Source organism: Bos grunniens, chromosome X (genome assembly GCF_055505025.1).
Source record: "Bos grunniens cultivar Pamir isolate PY7600 chromosome X, Bosgru_T2T1.0, whole genome shotgun sequence".
In the NCBI taxonomy this organism is placed as follows: Eukaryota; Metazoa; Chordata; class Mammalia; order Artiodactyla; family Bovidae; genus Bos; species Bos grunniens.
Window position 1 is genome coordinate 36,613,538 of NC_141194.1, and position 14,599 is coordinate 36,628,136.

The following is a 14,599-nucleotide window of genomic DNA, read 5'->3' on the forward strand; positions in this document are numbered from 1 at the left end:
TTGGTACACTTGTCAGAAAAATTTTTAAATTGAAGTCATTAAATCCAGAAGTATTTTTAAATTGTCTTTATCTTTGCCCATTTTTTTTTCTGTTATGATGCTTATTTTGAGTACTGTAAGTCTTTGTCAGTGTATGCTATAAATATTTTTCTACTTTGCCATTTTTCTTTCAGCTTAGTTCATGGTCTTTTGTCAGACCAAAATTTTTATGTATCTCTCTTGAAAAAGTTGTCAAATTTTTTAAATTTCCAGATTTTGTGTTATACTTAAAGAAACCTTTCCCACTCTAAGATTAAAAAATAATGTTAATTTACATGGACCTTTAGTACTTTGGGGCTTCCCTGGTGGCTCAGATGGTAAAGAGGCTGCCTGCAATACAGGAGATCTGGGTGTAATTCCTGGGTTAGGAAGATCCCCTGGAGAAGGGAACGGCTACCCACTCCAGTATTCTTGCCTGGAGAATTCCTTGGACAGAGAAGCCTGGCAGGCTACAGTCCATGGGGTTGCAAACAGTTAGACACGACTGAGCTTTTAGTACTTTTATTATTTTATTTTAATTTTTAAAATAAATTTATACCCCTTTGTCCATTTCTCCCACCAATTTAAAAGTTACTTTAACTTTTAAATCTTTGATTAGCTTAGAGCTTACTTTTTAAAATAGTGTCAAAAAAAATAAATAAAAAATAAAATAGTGTCAGATGGGTGTCTATCTTTGTGTTTTTTAAAAATCTTTTTTGTGTGTTTTTTAATAAAAAAAACAAAATTTCCCCATAATGTCTGTTGACTCCAATGATTTGAAATTCCAAATTTATCACAAACTGAATTTATATAAATGTGTGAGTTTGTTTCTGGACCTTATTTCGTTATTCATTTATTTCTAGTTTTTCTTAGCTGTACTCTCTCTTTTATTCTTCCAATTGTATTTTAGAATCAGTTTTTCAGAAGTTAAAAAAGCCTGTGGACATTTGATTGGGATTTCAATGAAAGATTCTGCCTACAATGCAGAAGACCTGGGTTCGATCCCTGGGTTGGGAAAATCCCCTGGAGAAGGGAATGGCAACCCACTCCAATATTCTTGCCTGGAGAATTCCATGGACAGACGAGCCTGGTGGGCTATAGTCCGTGGAGTTTCAAAGAGTTGGACATGACTGAGCAACTAACACACACAAACTCTTATAAAAGCATCTAGTTAATATGGATTTTTTTTTTTGAATCTTTGATGTAAAGATCAAAAAGTACAGTTCCATGGTATTTAAAATTTCCCATGTCTGTGATTACATGCCCTTTCGCATTTCTAATGCTTTTGTTTTTCCCCAGTGGTGGTTGAGTCTCTAAGTCATGTCCAATTCTTGCAACCCCATGGACTGTAGCCTGCCTGGCTCTGCTGTCCATGGGGATTCTCCAGGCAAGAATACTGGAGTAGGTTGCCCTTCCCTTCTCCAGGGAATCTTCCCAACCCAGGAATCCCAACCGGTGGTCTCCTTCATTATAGGCAGATTCTTGACCAACTGAGCTACTAGGGAAGCCCTGTTTTTCCCCAGACGCACCAGCATTTTGTCTATGTGGTTTATCCTTTAAAGAAACTGGCTTTTGGTTTTTATTAATTCTTTTTGTTTTCCTCTTTTGCTTCCTAATTAATTGTTTTCTGCCTTTATTTTTTATTTTCCAATGTTCATTCCCTTTACTTTGTTATTCTCTACAGTTTTTAAAAAGTGCTTAATTAGAATACCTTCCAACTTTATAACAACTCAGATCAATGACTTTTCCTCTGAGTTCTATTTTAGTCATAATCAATAGGTTTTGATATGTAATGCTATGTATCTGTAATTCTTTTTAGTTCCATAATTACCATTCTGACTTTTATTTTTACAGAATTTCTTAGAAAAATGAATTGGTTAGTTTGAATTTTGCACCATTGGGTATATTTTGGAAACAATCATTTTCACTTTAATATGATAACATGCAGTATAGGTCAGAGTGCAGTGAAACTGCAACTCTCACACATTGCTGACTTTTGTAAATTGCTGTATATCATTTAGAAGTTATTTTGAAAAGCACAAAAATATTTATCATGTTATTTTTAGGTTAAAAAATATAGGATATTAAATATTATACAAAGTATGATTTCAGTAGTATAGTAAATAAATCAAACCCTGGCGGGGAAAGGTCGGATAAGGAAGCAAAATTAACTGTGCATTTCTCTTAAAATATAGTGGAATGGTTGTCTATCTTACAAATATTCTGCTATACTATGTTTTTTGAAAAAATGCATATTTACCATGTATTGAATGCTTGCTCTTTGCCCAGATCCCTAATATATGGTGTCTTTAATCTATACAGATAATCTTATGCAACTGTGCAACTTCATCATTTTAAAATCAGATTAAGAAGTTTGCTAAAGTTCATCTAACTTGAAATTATCAGAGTTAGGTATTGCAACCCCAAAGCCCTTCCTCTTTCTACCACACCAGGGCTTTGTGTGTGTGTGTGTGTGTGTGTGTGTCTGTGTGTGTCTGTGTGTCTGTGTGTTTGTGTATGTGTGTTAGTCACTCAGTCATGTCTGACTCTTTGTGACCCCGTGTACTATAGCTTGCCGGGTTCCTCTGTCCGTGGAATTCTCCAGGCAAGAGTACTGAAGTGAGCTGCCATTCCTTTCTCCAGGAGATCTTCCCAACCCAGGGGTTGAACCCAGGTCTCCCACATTGCAGGCAGATTCTTTACAATCTGAGCCACCAGGGAAGCCCCAGGACTTTGTAATCTAGGGTTTGTGAATTTACTTGAGAAAAGTATTACATTTTACACTGAAAGGTAGCATTTCCTTCAGTTCTGAGTCTGCAGTAGACATGACTCTGTCACCAGTAGAAGTCATAGATATTCTCATGTTATTCCTATTGTTGCAGAAACTGTGAAATGTATTTTGCTCCAATCACTAGTTAGAAATGTCAGCAGTTATTAGATCCACTACTGGATCTTGTTATTTAATGTTCTAATTAAGAATCCGTTTATCATTGTATCACAAATTTGGTTTAAAAAATTCTGCTAACTTATAATTAATTTCCTTGGAAATCCTGTGTATTTTACTTTATGTATATGGAGACTTTTTTTTTTCTGATAATGAATCCAGATTGCCAAATGATACAGAACACTAAAAGGTAGCTATACCAGGAAGTTTCAGTGTGTTAATTATAAATTTTGAGTTAACTCTTAAGATGCATCATTATTCTACTGTTTTTAACTTCTATTAAAAATTGTTGCATATTCAGGAAAACAGTTGAGAGAAAAATTAGCCCAAACAAAATCGCCATATGTTTCCTGCTCATTTATTTTAAGCTACTGTCAATAATTCCAAGAGCCTGAAAAAGATCAGATAAGTAATTACTCTTCATAGGACCCCCTATGTAGTAGCAATAATCTAAATTTATGGCAGAATCAGCTGTCAGGCCTTTTCAACCTGTGAGCTCTAGCCTCTGAACGAGTGATTATTTTTGTTGTTGGTGGGAATCAGTAGAGCAAGTCTGTAAAGAGGTGACAGCACTTTAAAACCTGTAAACTGCTAAAAATGGTACTCATTAGAAATGGTTTGAATAGGCTTTGTGACAAATACAGGTAAAAGAAAAAAAGATCTCTCATTGAGAAGTTAGAGATCAGTGATTTGTTTTTAAGGCAGATGTCCTAAAAATAATCTATCTTGTAGCTGAGTTTGCTGTTTGATGTCATGATTATAAAATGTTGCTTGCCTTTTCCCATTCATCTTATTCTTTTGTTTGCCCAAAGCAGAGATCGTATAATATCTTGCCCATTTATTTTCATAGTCTCTGCTCTCTGTCACATATAAATGAAACCTAGCTCAGAAATAATATGCCTGCAGAAACACAGCATATTTACTTTTTTAAAGGCACAGGCATATATCAGCTTGCTTCTACTCAAGATAAATAAAAGTATGGCTACTTATCTGTCTTTTTTACTTTCAATTATTGGATGGCAGAAGGAATGAAATCCTCAGAAAGTGCTTTGCTTTGCAAATTCCGAAAATAGTCAAGTTTGCTTGCCAACCTAGGCTATGAACATATACAATGGCATAATGGTGTCTCCATTTCTTAACAGAGAAAAAGGCCTTCTTAAAATCTTATATACATCTGTAAAGAGAATGCTGCTAAAACTTGAACTTACCAGAGAAGAGGATGAAGCAACCCAGGGTCAATAATATGGAGACACTCATATGAAAACTGTTCATATCTTCTTCTTTTAGGTTTGCTGAATTTTTATTTACGGAGGAATTCAAGGCTGGTTCCCGGGTCCTGGAAAGTATATACAGCTTGTATGAAGGCTTCTCTGGGACCGTGTGCTTTCTGATCGATCTGCTGCAGCCCAACCAGGCTGAGTTCCCTCTCTTCAGCGTCTTTGTTTAGAAGGCTCCATGTCCCATCATGGCCCTACAGAAGGTTCCCAAGATTTCCTGAGCCTACTACCTGAGGCAGTTTCCACATAAGCCACATTCAATGGTATCACAACCATGAGCCTTAACATTGCTGCCAGAAGGAAGGAAGGGAGCAGGCAGGTGAAGAAGGCAACATGATTCCAGGTTGAAGGGAGAACAGCATGAGAACGTGCAAACATAAAGACACCACAACTCTTCTAAAACCCCTAGAGATGGAACAGTTCAGGGAATGGATGTGACACCAAAGATCAGAGGAAAAAGGGAAGGAAAAATCATCTGTCTCACTTAAACCAACATTGAGATGTGGATTATGGCAATGAAATGCCAAAAATATTTTTGCAATTGGAAAGAGAATTTGACCACTTGTGGGTGCCCTCCACCCCTAAATTCAGAAATAAAGACCATCAGAAAACTAAAGTCATTGCCCAGCTGAAAACTGCTAGGAAGGATGGGTCAGGTTGCCAAAGGACAAAAAGGGAAACTCTTGGTTGTCCTTTGCCTTTACTTACTGAAATTCATGATTTTTAATGAATGGAGAAATTTGCCTATGAATCTATTTTTATCATTACCCTGGGCACTTTAAAGAAATCATACCATAACTTAGCTTCAACCCCCAAATTCCAAGTTCCCTTAGGTCTTAGAGCATATCTTTTCCTGGTTCCTTCTTCTTTCCGAAAGCTCAATTAGAATAACAAAATTCACAGGCTAGCAAATACCATAGCAGGTGTTGCTGTCAAGTGTTTTTCTCAATTTGAAGCATAAGCTATGTACTGTCTATTGTTAGTAATTTTTAAAATGCCTATGTAATCTCAATGAAGCTATTAGCGGAACTGTAAAATATACTTGTGGCAAAAATCTCTCATCTCAAAGATGAGGGTAAACACCAAGGAGGTGGGTCGTTTCTGCCTTGGGTGGAATACTGTGTCCCCTGGGACACACACTGGCCTAGAAAGGGACCAGTGATTGTGAAAAGAGCATTGCTCAATTTTATACTATGAGATTAAGATATGCGTGAATTCCCCAGCTGATCATCATATTCTTCAAGACACAGGCTCCACTAGAATTTGTCTACAATATCCATTGAGTCAAGCTGTCATATTAAATTCAGCCCTGCTGTAAACACATAGAAGCTGTAGAACTATTTCAAATAAGTAGTGGTTTCCAGAACACTGTGGGAACATCTGTCACTTCAATACTCAGAACACGAGTCTATCCGTTTCCTAGAATTTGGTCACTCGCAATTTCCTATATCAGAATGAGGAGGAAATTGAATGCATTGTAAGATTTCACAGTTATTTAAATAGTCATTAAGTATTTGGATATACGTGATAAATGTAGAATATATATGTATCAATAGGCACTTTGGTTTACAGGGGGATAGATTTATATATACATCCGGAGAAGGAAATGGCAACCCACTCCAGTATTCTTGCCTGGGAAATTCCGTGGACAGAGGAGCCTGGCGGGCTCCAGTCTATAGGGTCTCAAAGAGTCAGACATGATTGAGTGACTGAACAACGACAATACATCTGTCCCCATGTAAATTTAAGCACTTACTTTGTTCAGTACTTCCAACTTCTTGATTTATAGATGAACTTTGGGAGGAGTTGGGGAATATTCTGTTGCCTAAAAATGTGTGTGTGTGTGCACATGCACACACTTGTTTCTGGAAAGAAGATCTCTAGCATTTACAAGATTCTCAAAGAATCTGGGACTGAAGAACGGTAAGAGCTGTCTTTGTATATTTTATGACTTTGTTATGTGTGTGTTCATCAGAGCAAGCTAAGACAAAGTGATTTTGAAAAGCACATACCTTTTCAGCTCATTGTTTCCTTTTCCCATCCTCATATGTAAGTATATAAAACTGCCCTCAGTTGTTCATCTTTGAAGATACTCAGATTGGGGCAGTACCACATAAATAGCAGCTTGCAGGTGACCCCCAAAGTTGGGTTCTAGATGTTCTTTCAAGAATTGAATGGTCAAGGACCTCTGAGAAAGCCTTAAGACAAAATGCCTTCTACACAGTAGTCTCCTTTTGAAGTGATAGTGGTACCTGCTTTTCACCATTTGGATGTAAATTCATTTCATTTGACCCCTATAGGCTAACAATAATAAGCATGCAATATACAGGGCTTTAGTAATGCGTGCTTTTTTTCATCATCTAGCAACCCTTGGAGGTGATTTACATAACTGATTCAAAGTCTCACAGTTAGAAAGGGGCAGAATAAGAATTTGGATTCAGGGTTTCACTTCCCATGTGTATTTATTCCATATTCTAGACTTGAACCTGGGGATACAGCGGTGAACAAAATACCCTAGAAGTTAGCTTCTGTTTCTGTTTGCTGATCCTTCCACCCTTCATCCTTAAGACCTAAAACCTGAGGTCTAAGAAGTGGTAATCTAGCTCGACATGCCAGTTTCATTTCTAGGAACTTCAGAAAAACTGGACACATTTCTGCTCACCCACCCTTTGGAGGTCCAGTAGGGTAACTGTGTTGTCCTTGTGAAAAGGCAACATTTTTGTGTATCAAATCCAAGAAGAGGCCATGTTTGTGTCTTTATGAGTTGATGCCTCAGTAAATTAGAGACAAAGATAAACTTACTTAGCACTTAAACTTGTGGAAAGTTTTCATTTTCCTGAGAAAGTAGAATTAAGGGTTTGGGAAGGTCCTCTTCTATCTTGTTTTCCCAAGGAGGAAATATACACTTTAGTGTTGCTGTAGAAAAGTGTGGCATGTCACTTCTTATTTAACTAACCAATGTGTTCCCGTCTATGTAGTAACAGTCTTTTTTGAATAATGCTAAAGTGTGTCACCTCTTGAAGGCTACAGGGGTATTTTCACCACCACTAACATTACTTTAATATTATTTACATATGTGGGCATTAATAATTATAAATCTTGAAGGTAACTGTGGAAATATTTAAGGATAGATTAAAAGAATCTTGCAACAATGGGAGAGACTGCCTTATACTGGGTTGGCCAAAAAGTTCGTTTGGGCCAACCCAATACTTGGCAAACAGGAAGCATCAGAAAATATTTCAACTCTCTGTGTTTTGTTTCATTAACACAATTATGTACCTTCTCTTTCACACCTCCCCAATGTATTTTTATTTTGCCTAATCACATTTTAGTCATCAGATTTTACTTTTTCTTTCCATTTGTAACTTGGTAACGGAGAGCAGAGGTTTGACAGCATATATTCCACCGTGCTTTAGGTAATTGACTATGCTATTAAGATAATAGTATTTACTTTCTGATAACTCAAGAAATAGTCATTTTTTTAGCCCATCCTACATTTGAACTTTTCCTTGGCAATTTGGATCTTTAACTTTCTTTTGACACATTTAAGATTTTAATCAAGATTGTGCTCAAATTGTTCAACTTCTGTAGAGAGCAAATCTCAAAAATTTTAGTGCAACAAATTTGTTTGTGATTTATTACCATTTAAGGGAACAATGATTAAAAGAAAAAAAAACATTAGTAATGCAAAGAGCCCTATTTTGGAAATTTCAAACTCTTGCTCCATGGGCCACTATTAATCATCACCATCATCCTTTCCACCTCACAGGGTGGTCAATGATAAAATGGATATGAGTTTTATGGGCTTCCCCAGTAGTTCAGCGGTAAAGAATCTGCCTGCAATGCAGAAGACGCAGATTTGATCCCTGGGTTGAGAAGATACCCTGGAGGAGGACACGACAACCCATTCTAGCATTCTTGCCAGGAGAATCCCATGGACCGAGGAACCTGGTGGTCTACAGTTCATGGGGTCAGAAAGAGTTGGACATGACTGAAGTGACTGAGCACGCACGCAAGAGAGTTTTATAATAGGCAGGTCCTTTATATGTTTAAAATGGAAGCTATATTTTAAGTACCTACTAAGAGCATAGAAAATCATGCTCAATTATGACTTCAAGTGAGCACTTCGGCCAAATGGAATCTCCTTGTGATGCAGTGCTCAGAGTCTGGATCACTTGCTGGGTAAAAGCAAAGTATGTTTTTTATATTCTAGAACCAGTCCTGTCAATAGCATTTGTGCCTCAGAAAGTTCTGATTCACTGGGCTGAGTACATAGGAATAGGCTGGTTCAGAGGGAGCTCCTTTTAAGGCAAATATTTATTTTGCTCTCTGGAAACAAAGGATTACAGTGCCAGTAACTCAAGAAAAGGAGCTACCGGTTAGGTCTGCAGAGCAAACATGAACTGGGGGTAAGGTAATTTGGAGTTGAGTCTGGTTTGCACTTTAATTCAGGCCTCAGTATTGCATGACATAGAGCGATAGAAATATACTCTCATGGCATAGAAGGCCTTCCTTTAGGGGCCTGGGTTATTTATTCAGTGCTATCCTAAATCAAGAGCAAAATGACTAAGCCTCATATTCACCAAGGCTGGGTGATTATGGCATAAACTTGGCAAGGAAAGCCAATGAGAAGGCAGGCAAAGATTGGGTGGGAGAAAGCTTAGCATCTCAGTGTGAGTTGTGGAGGCATGTTTAGTGCTGCTAAAAACCAGTCATCTTACTCATGGGTTTTATTGCTTCCTGGGACCTCTAATCCCATACCACCCCGATCCAGCAACTTCTTGTCCTCCTTCTCTTTAAATAGTACATTCTGATGTGTTGGTTTTTTTTTTTTTTTTTTTTTCTGTGTCTGCTTAATCATGTGACGTCCTTTCGCCTGAGAGGGCAGCTTTTTCCTTATCTCTTCCATCCATGTCAGTTGGTAGCTAAGAGCTCCAGGCCCAGGAAGGCTGGAGTCCCCTCTGGATGGAAGGGCTGACCTCAAGGTCAGCAGCAGAAGGAGTTGGGCCCATTCTGCAGTCTGAGATAGCCCACCCCAGGTAGAGCTGTTTATGGGAGGAGAAGGGTGACTGCGTTTATCCTGCCTCTCCTCCATAAAGAAACCTGGTCATTTTATTTGTACTGCTCTGGGAAAAAACAACAACAAAGTTCATGCTACATTAAACATCTGGGCCTCCCACATGATCATAAATCTCATACTAGGGGTGCCCTCTCTCTCCTTGTTTCTTTAATTACAAGTGTTGATGAACTGATACCTGATGGATGATGCCTTTGGGGTGGAAGATACACTTGTTTTTCTTTAAAGTCCTGAACCTTGTCGTTTGCACATGGACTTCTCCACAAATGCCAAAGTCCCTTATCTGCAGAACTTCCTGCACCTTTGGCCTTTGTGTGTACCTATTACCCCTCTGAACTGAATTTGAAAAAAAATCCTTTAAAATGAAAACGAAATCATCCATGTTTTTATTCTTTGTGGGGAGGGGTGGTGGTGGTGAATAGCACGGTTTAAAAAGCAGATGGCCCTTTCTTTTCTTGCCTTTCTTCTCCATGTAGAATATTCAGGAAGGAGAGAGAGAAAGGGAGAAAAGATACACGAGGCTTGACTGTCACACTCTTTAAAAACACAGTTTTCAAGGACTTCCTGTGTGTTTCCTGTTTGGCTTTTCTTAGTCTGTGTAGAAAATAGTTTGTGTGTGTGTCTGTCTGTGTTGTGTGTGTGTATGTAAGAGAGCGAGAGACTGACTGAGAATGAAAATCACATATGAAATAAAACCCAACATTTAGCTCTAAGGTGTATCTGAGTGAACAGATATATGCAAGCATAAACTGACTAATGAGTGGCTCTTCATTGTGTGTTAACTGCTCTCTAATCAATTAGCCCATAATTAACGAGGGCCCTAGTTATATTTGAGTGTCTATCTTGAGCACCACTTTCATACAACTTCTGCTGCCCAGTTAAAGGCGTTAGTAGCCATCTCGTAGATGAGAACAGATGTGAGTTTCACAAACAGAGCCACAAGTGTGAGCCACATATGTAGTTTTAAAATTTTCTAGTAGCTCCATTAAAAATGCAAAAGAAAGGGTGAAATTAATTTTAATGGTGTAGTTGATTCAACTCAGCCTACCCAAAATATTATCATTTCAACATGTAATCAATATAGTTATTAATGAGATACTTAACATTTGGGGGTATTAACTTTTAAAAACGTAGTGTGTGTTGGACACTTACTGTACACCTCAAATCAGACTGGCCACATTTCAAGTGCTCAAGAACCACATGTGGGTTGGCTGTTGCATTGGACAGTAGGGTTAGCATCCCACTGCTGTCCCTCAGGATTGAGAAGGTCCTCCTAGAGCGCATGTGTGTTTTTGTTGTTATAAGAGAAAATGGAAACCAAACACTACATGTTACTTGAGTATTGCAGTGTTTCCCCGTGTGCAGGACACTAGGACCAAGAGCTGTCCTGTAAAAAAATAGATTCGGTGATGAAATAAGTTAGGGAAGTTCTATTCTTTTATCCCCTTTTTGGAGATTACCATGGTACGCTAACATGTCTGAAAAAACTCTTCTGGATAAAGAAACTGGTGTGCAGCTGTTGAGTTCTGTGTTTATAAGGTTCCACCTCTGGATGGTGGTGGTTACCCAGCTACCACTATAAAAACATGGTTAGTCTGGCATCATACGTTTATGGTATGCTTATAATATTTATTTTTCTGCAGAGGTGTTTTAACACCCCTCCCCCTCCCCACATCACATTAAAGATACCAGAACAATGTCCCTGAGTATTAATCCCTACTAATTATCTTGCCCTCACAAAGATGTAAGGTCATTCTTTAGTATACTTCTGGGAAAAAGAATTCTGGAAATTGCCACAAGGTCTTTGCATGAGAAAAACTTTGTGTCTTCCCTTCCTTCTCCATTCTCTTTGGAGCCTATCTCTACTTATTCTTTGTATTCAGAATCACCCAAGAGCTAAGATATGTCTTCTTGTTCTAGAACCACCTCCTAATGTGAAACCAGCATATGGCTGTAATGTCTTGCACGTGGACACAGATCTTCAGAAAGTACCCCAATACATACCTTCCCCTCATTCTTTCAGAAATGATGAGCTCTACCAAGATGAAGGGAGAAACATCAGAATGTGTATATGTGTAAACATAGAATACAGTTTCATAAGTAGAGTAATACTGTTTCTGCTAATACTTTCTTTAAAAATATTTTGTGTGTGGTGTTCATTTACTTGCTTTAGTGTGTGCTGTTATCGTAAAGTGTGTGAAGTAGTTGTGACTTAGCAATCAGTTTGAAGAAGATATACACTATACTTGACAACTGTCAACCTTCAGCAAGTGATCTTTCTGCCTTTGTTTGAGTGGGAAGTCTGATGCTGCCCCTATAAGTTTTGTTTTACGATCTGTGCTTAAATGGAAATTACCAATTAAATAACTTCTGCTGCTTAATTTGGTCCAAGTTGACTGTAGTAATCCTTCTATATGGATGTATTTAAATAAGATTAAATGATCCGTTTTGCCTCTTTTTTTTTTTTTAGGACTTTAGTATTTCAATATTAGAGATGTCTTCTGAAGACTCTAGTAGCAGTAGAATCCCTTTGCTCTTGAAAATGAAGATTATATACCATGAGGTTTTATATAGACTTTCCAGATGTAGGAGGGGGACATTCTAAGTGCAAAAGTTTGGTTTTAGAATCTGATTCGGAAGAGCAGTCCATTCTCTAAAAGGGTAACAGCCTTCCCAATTTTGAACATGTGTGGGAGCTCTACTTGGAAAGGAAGTCTGAATTAGTCTCATGGATTTAATGGCGCTAACTTAACATTTTTCAAATGGATTTTGTAGTAGAATCCAATTATTAGAGGAAGTCACTTGGTTGCAAAGCCATATACTAGAGAATAGTCAAACACCACGTGCTAGTTTTGGAATGTGCATTTCCCAAGTGAATAGAATTTACTTCACCAAAAAGATTTTACACAATTCATGATACTTAGAGAAATATGATTGTATCATTGGAGAAAAAAGCTCACCTCTGTAAATGCTACATTTCACATTCACTAGTAAATCAGTGTAATTCCTTAATTATTTGGGGGGATACAAAAGAATAATCTGTCAATAGAATAGAACTGCTTATTCCTAACTGTATTTAGGAATGAATACATACTATAATTCAAGAGACTTGGGTTCAATCCCTGGGTAGGGAAGATCCCCTAGAGGGGAGCATGGCAACCCACTCCAGTATTTTTGCCTGGAGAATCCCATGGAAAGAGGAGCCTGGTGGGCTACAGTCCATGGGGTTGCAAAGAGTCAGACATGACTGAAGTGATTTCGCATGCATGCATGATTTAAGGTATTACTGAATTTTGAAGAACTGCTCAATAAATTAGTAGTATTAATAAAATTGTACTCTTTTTACAATGCATTTGCCTCAGCACACATGCAGAGTTAAAAACATAAATTTATTTTAAAATACACCAAATAACACAGATTAGTTATTATGATTTTAAAAGCCTAATTTCCAATAGCATTAAATCCAACACCAGTTATATGTTGTATATAACTAAAATTTTGAAAGCCTTGCACACAAAATGAGAGACTTATTAAAAAATGCCTTTTTTTTCTTTTTGCCAAAAAAGGTTCTACAACTCATTGCTAATTATTATATTCCTTTAGGGGTACTTTGAAGCGCTTTCAAAGACGTATTTGTAGCAGTTACATCTAAATTAGAGCAGAACATTGTGTCAGATATTTTGCTATATCACAAAATGTTGTAGTACTGTATTTATAATAAAACCAAGTTCTCAAGTATTCTGGTATATTACATATTATTATGCCAAAAAAATCACTTTCTAGAACTCTGTTATTGTGTACTTAATATTTCAAGAAAATAATGGGTATTTCAGTCAGAGCAAGAAAGTATAATGCAATACATGACATTCAATTGATCTTTAGTCACAATCCATTTAGGTATTTGACAAAGAAACTAGCAATCACAAGCTCGAATGCATACATTCTCAAGGACAAAATGGCAAACACTTAATACACAAAGACATGGTCACTGGGGCAAGTTAGCTGCTGCCTGGCTGAACAGGATCAACTTGCCAATCAATGCTCATCGGATTTTAGCTTTTGTTCTTGGTTGTTCCTGGCGGGGGAAGTGCTACAGGTCAGTTGATGTTGCCTCCCCTTCGTGTGGGGGATTTTCTTACAGCCAGTGCATGGTATAATGAATTCTCTGGAAGCAGGGTTGAGTCAGAAGCTTAGAGATGCACCTTACTGTCTTTAAAACTGCTGTTATACAATGTTCTGAACACTGTGATCTTTCAAATGTATTTTCTGTATTAGTTTTGTACTGTTAGAAAATAATATGCCATAAACTGGACTCTATAGTGTTTAAAGCAATGTTATTTATTGGCTTATCACCCCCTGCCTGTTTATGTACAGTCTACTTAATATAAAACCTGTGATAATCCTTTGCCTTAAAAATAAAATCTAATGCTAAATATTGAGTGTGCTCTAACATAATTTTAAGCTACAAGTTAATTTTTCCTTTAAAAGTTAAGATGGTGTCAAATAAAATATCAAATGAATACTTTATGGAGTGTGGCTGCCTCTTCTGTACTTGTGACAGTGTGTGTATCTTGATCCAGAACATGATGACCTGCTGGGTGCTATAAATAGATATTAGTAATCCTTTTAGAGAATGGGCCTGGCACTTCTCAGCTATGGGCTGAATACCTCCCCTTAACCCTTATAAATAGATTTTCCCATGCCACAGAAGAATGAAGAAAAACAGTCCTTCATGTTCTCTACATTTTTTGTCTTCATTCCTCTTGAATCTTCACATTCTATTTGTGTTGCCATCATATTCCTAAAGAGAAAAATGCCAGAGATGCCTGAAGATGGATGATATCACCTAACTTCAGTGGGGAAAGGAATCTCACAATTATTCAAGTCCAATCTCTTATGGAACAGGTTAGAACTCGAATTGTAGAGATTTAATGAAGGCTCAAGTTCTGAGTGACAAAGGGAGGAGTGGCTGAGCCCATCCTGATGTCCAGAAGGCTGTCACCGATCCAATGAGTTAAAGGGCATTGTGTTAGTCTTGGGGCTGGCACAAAGCAGCAAGCAGAGAGAGGTATGGTGTGGCCTAAAAAATCATTTCCTTATTAGGGCTTGGTCTTCGGCAGGCTGAATTAGTCAGTTATGGAGGAATATATCAATATTTTTGAAAGCAGATTTTCTGGGAAGGAAAGCGTTAGCTCTTCGTGATTACCATGATGCTCTTTCACCTTGGAAGCAATGCTTCAGACTTGGTCGGATGAAAAGGTACATTCCGGGTGCGTGACGATA

The 14,599-nt window shown here is 37.7% G+C and overlaps 2 protein-coding genes across 2 annotated transcripts in view; both read left to right on the forward strand.

Moving 5' to 3' along the window:
- The window catches only part of LANCL3 (LanC like family member 3), a 121,821-nt gene extending 107,978 nt beyond the window's left edge, over positions 1-13,843 (forward strand). Inside the window, exon 5 of the mRNA XM_086387637.1 lies at positions 4,250-13,843. Within this exon, the coding sequence (XP_086243763.1) occupies positions 4,250-4,409 (160 nt within the window). The 3' untranslated portion in view covers positions 4,410-13,843. The remainder of the gene's footprint in view (positions 1-4,249) is intronic.
- XK (X-linked Kx blood group antigen, Kell and VPS13A binding protein) overlaps positions 4,468-14,599 on the forward strand; it is a 59,050-nt gene continuing 48,918 nt past the window's right edge. The window contains exon 1 of the mRNA XM_086387641.1: positions 4,468-14,575. Coding sequence (XP_086243767.1) covers positions 14,568-14,575 — 8 coding nt within the window. The 5' untranslated portion in view covers positions 4,468-14,567. The remainder of the gene's footprint in view (positions 14,576-14,599) is intronic.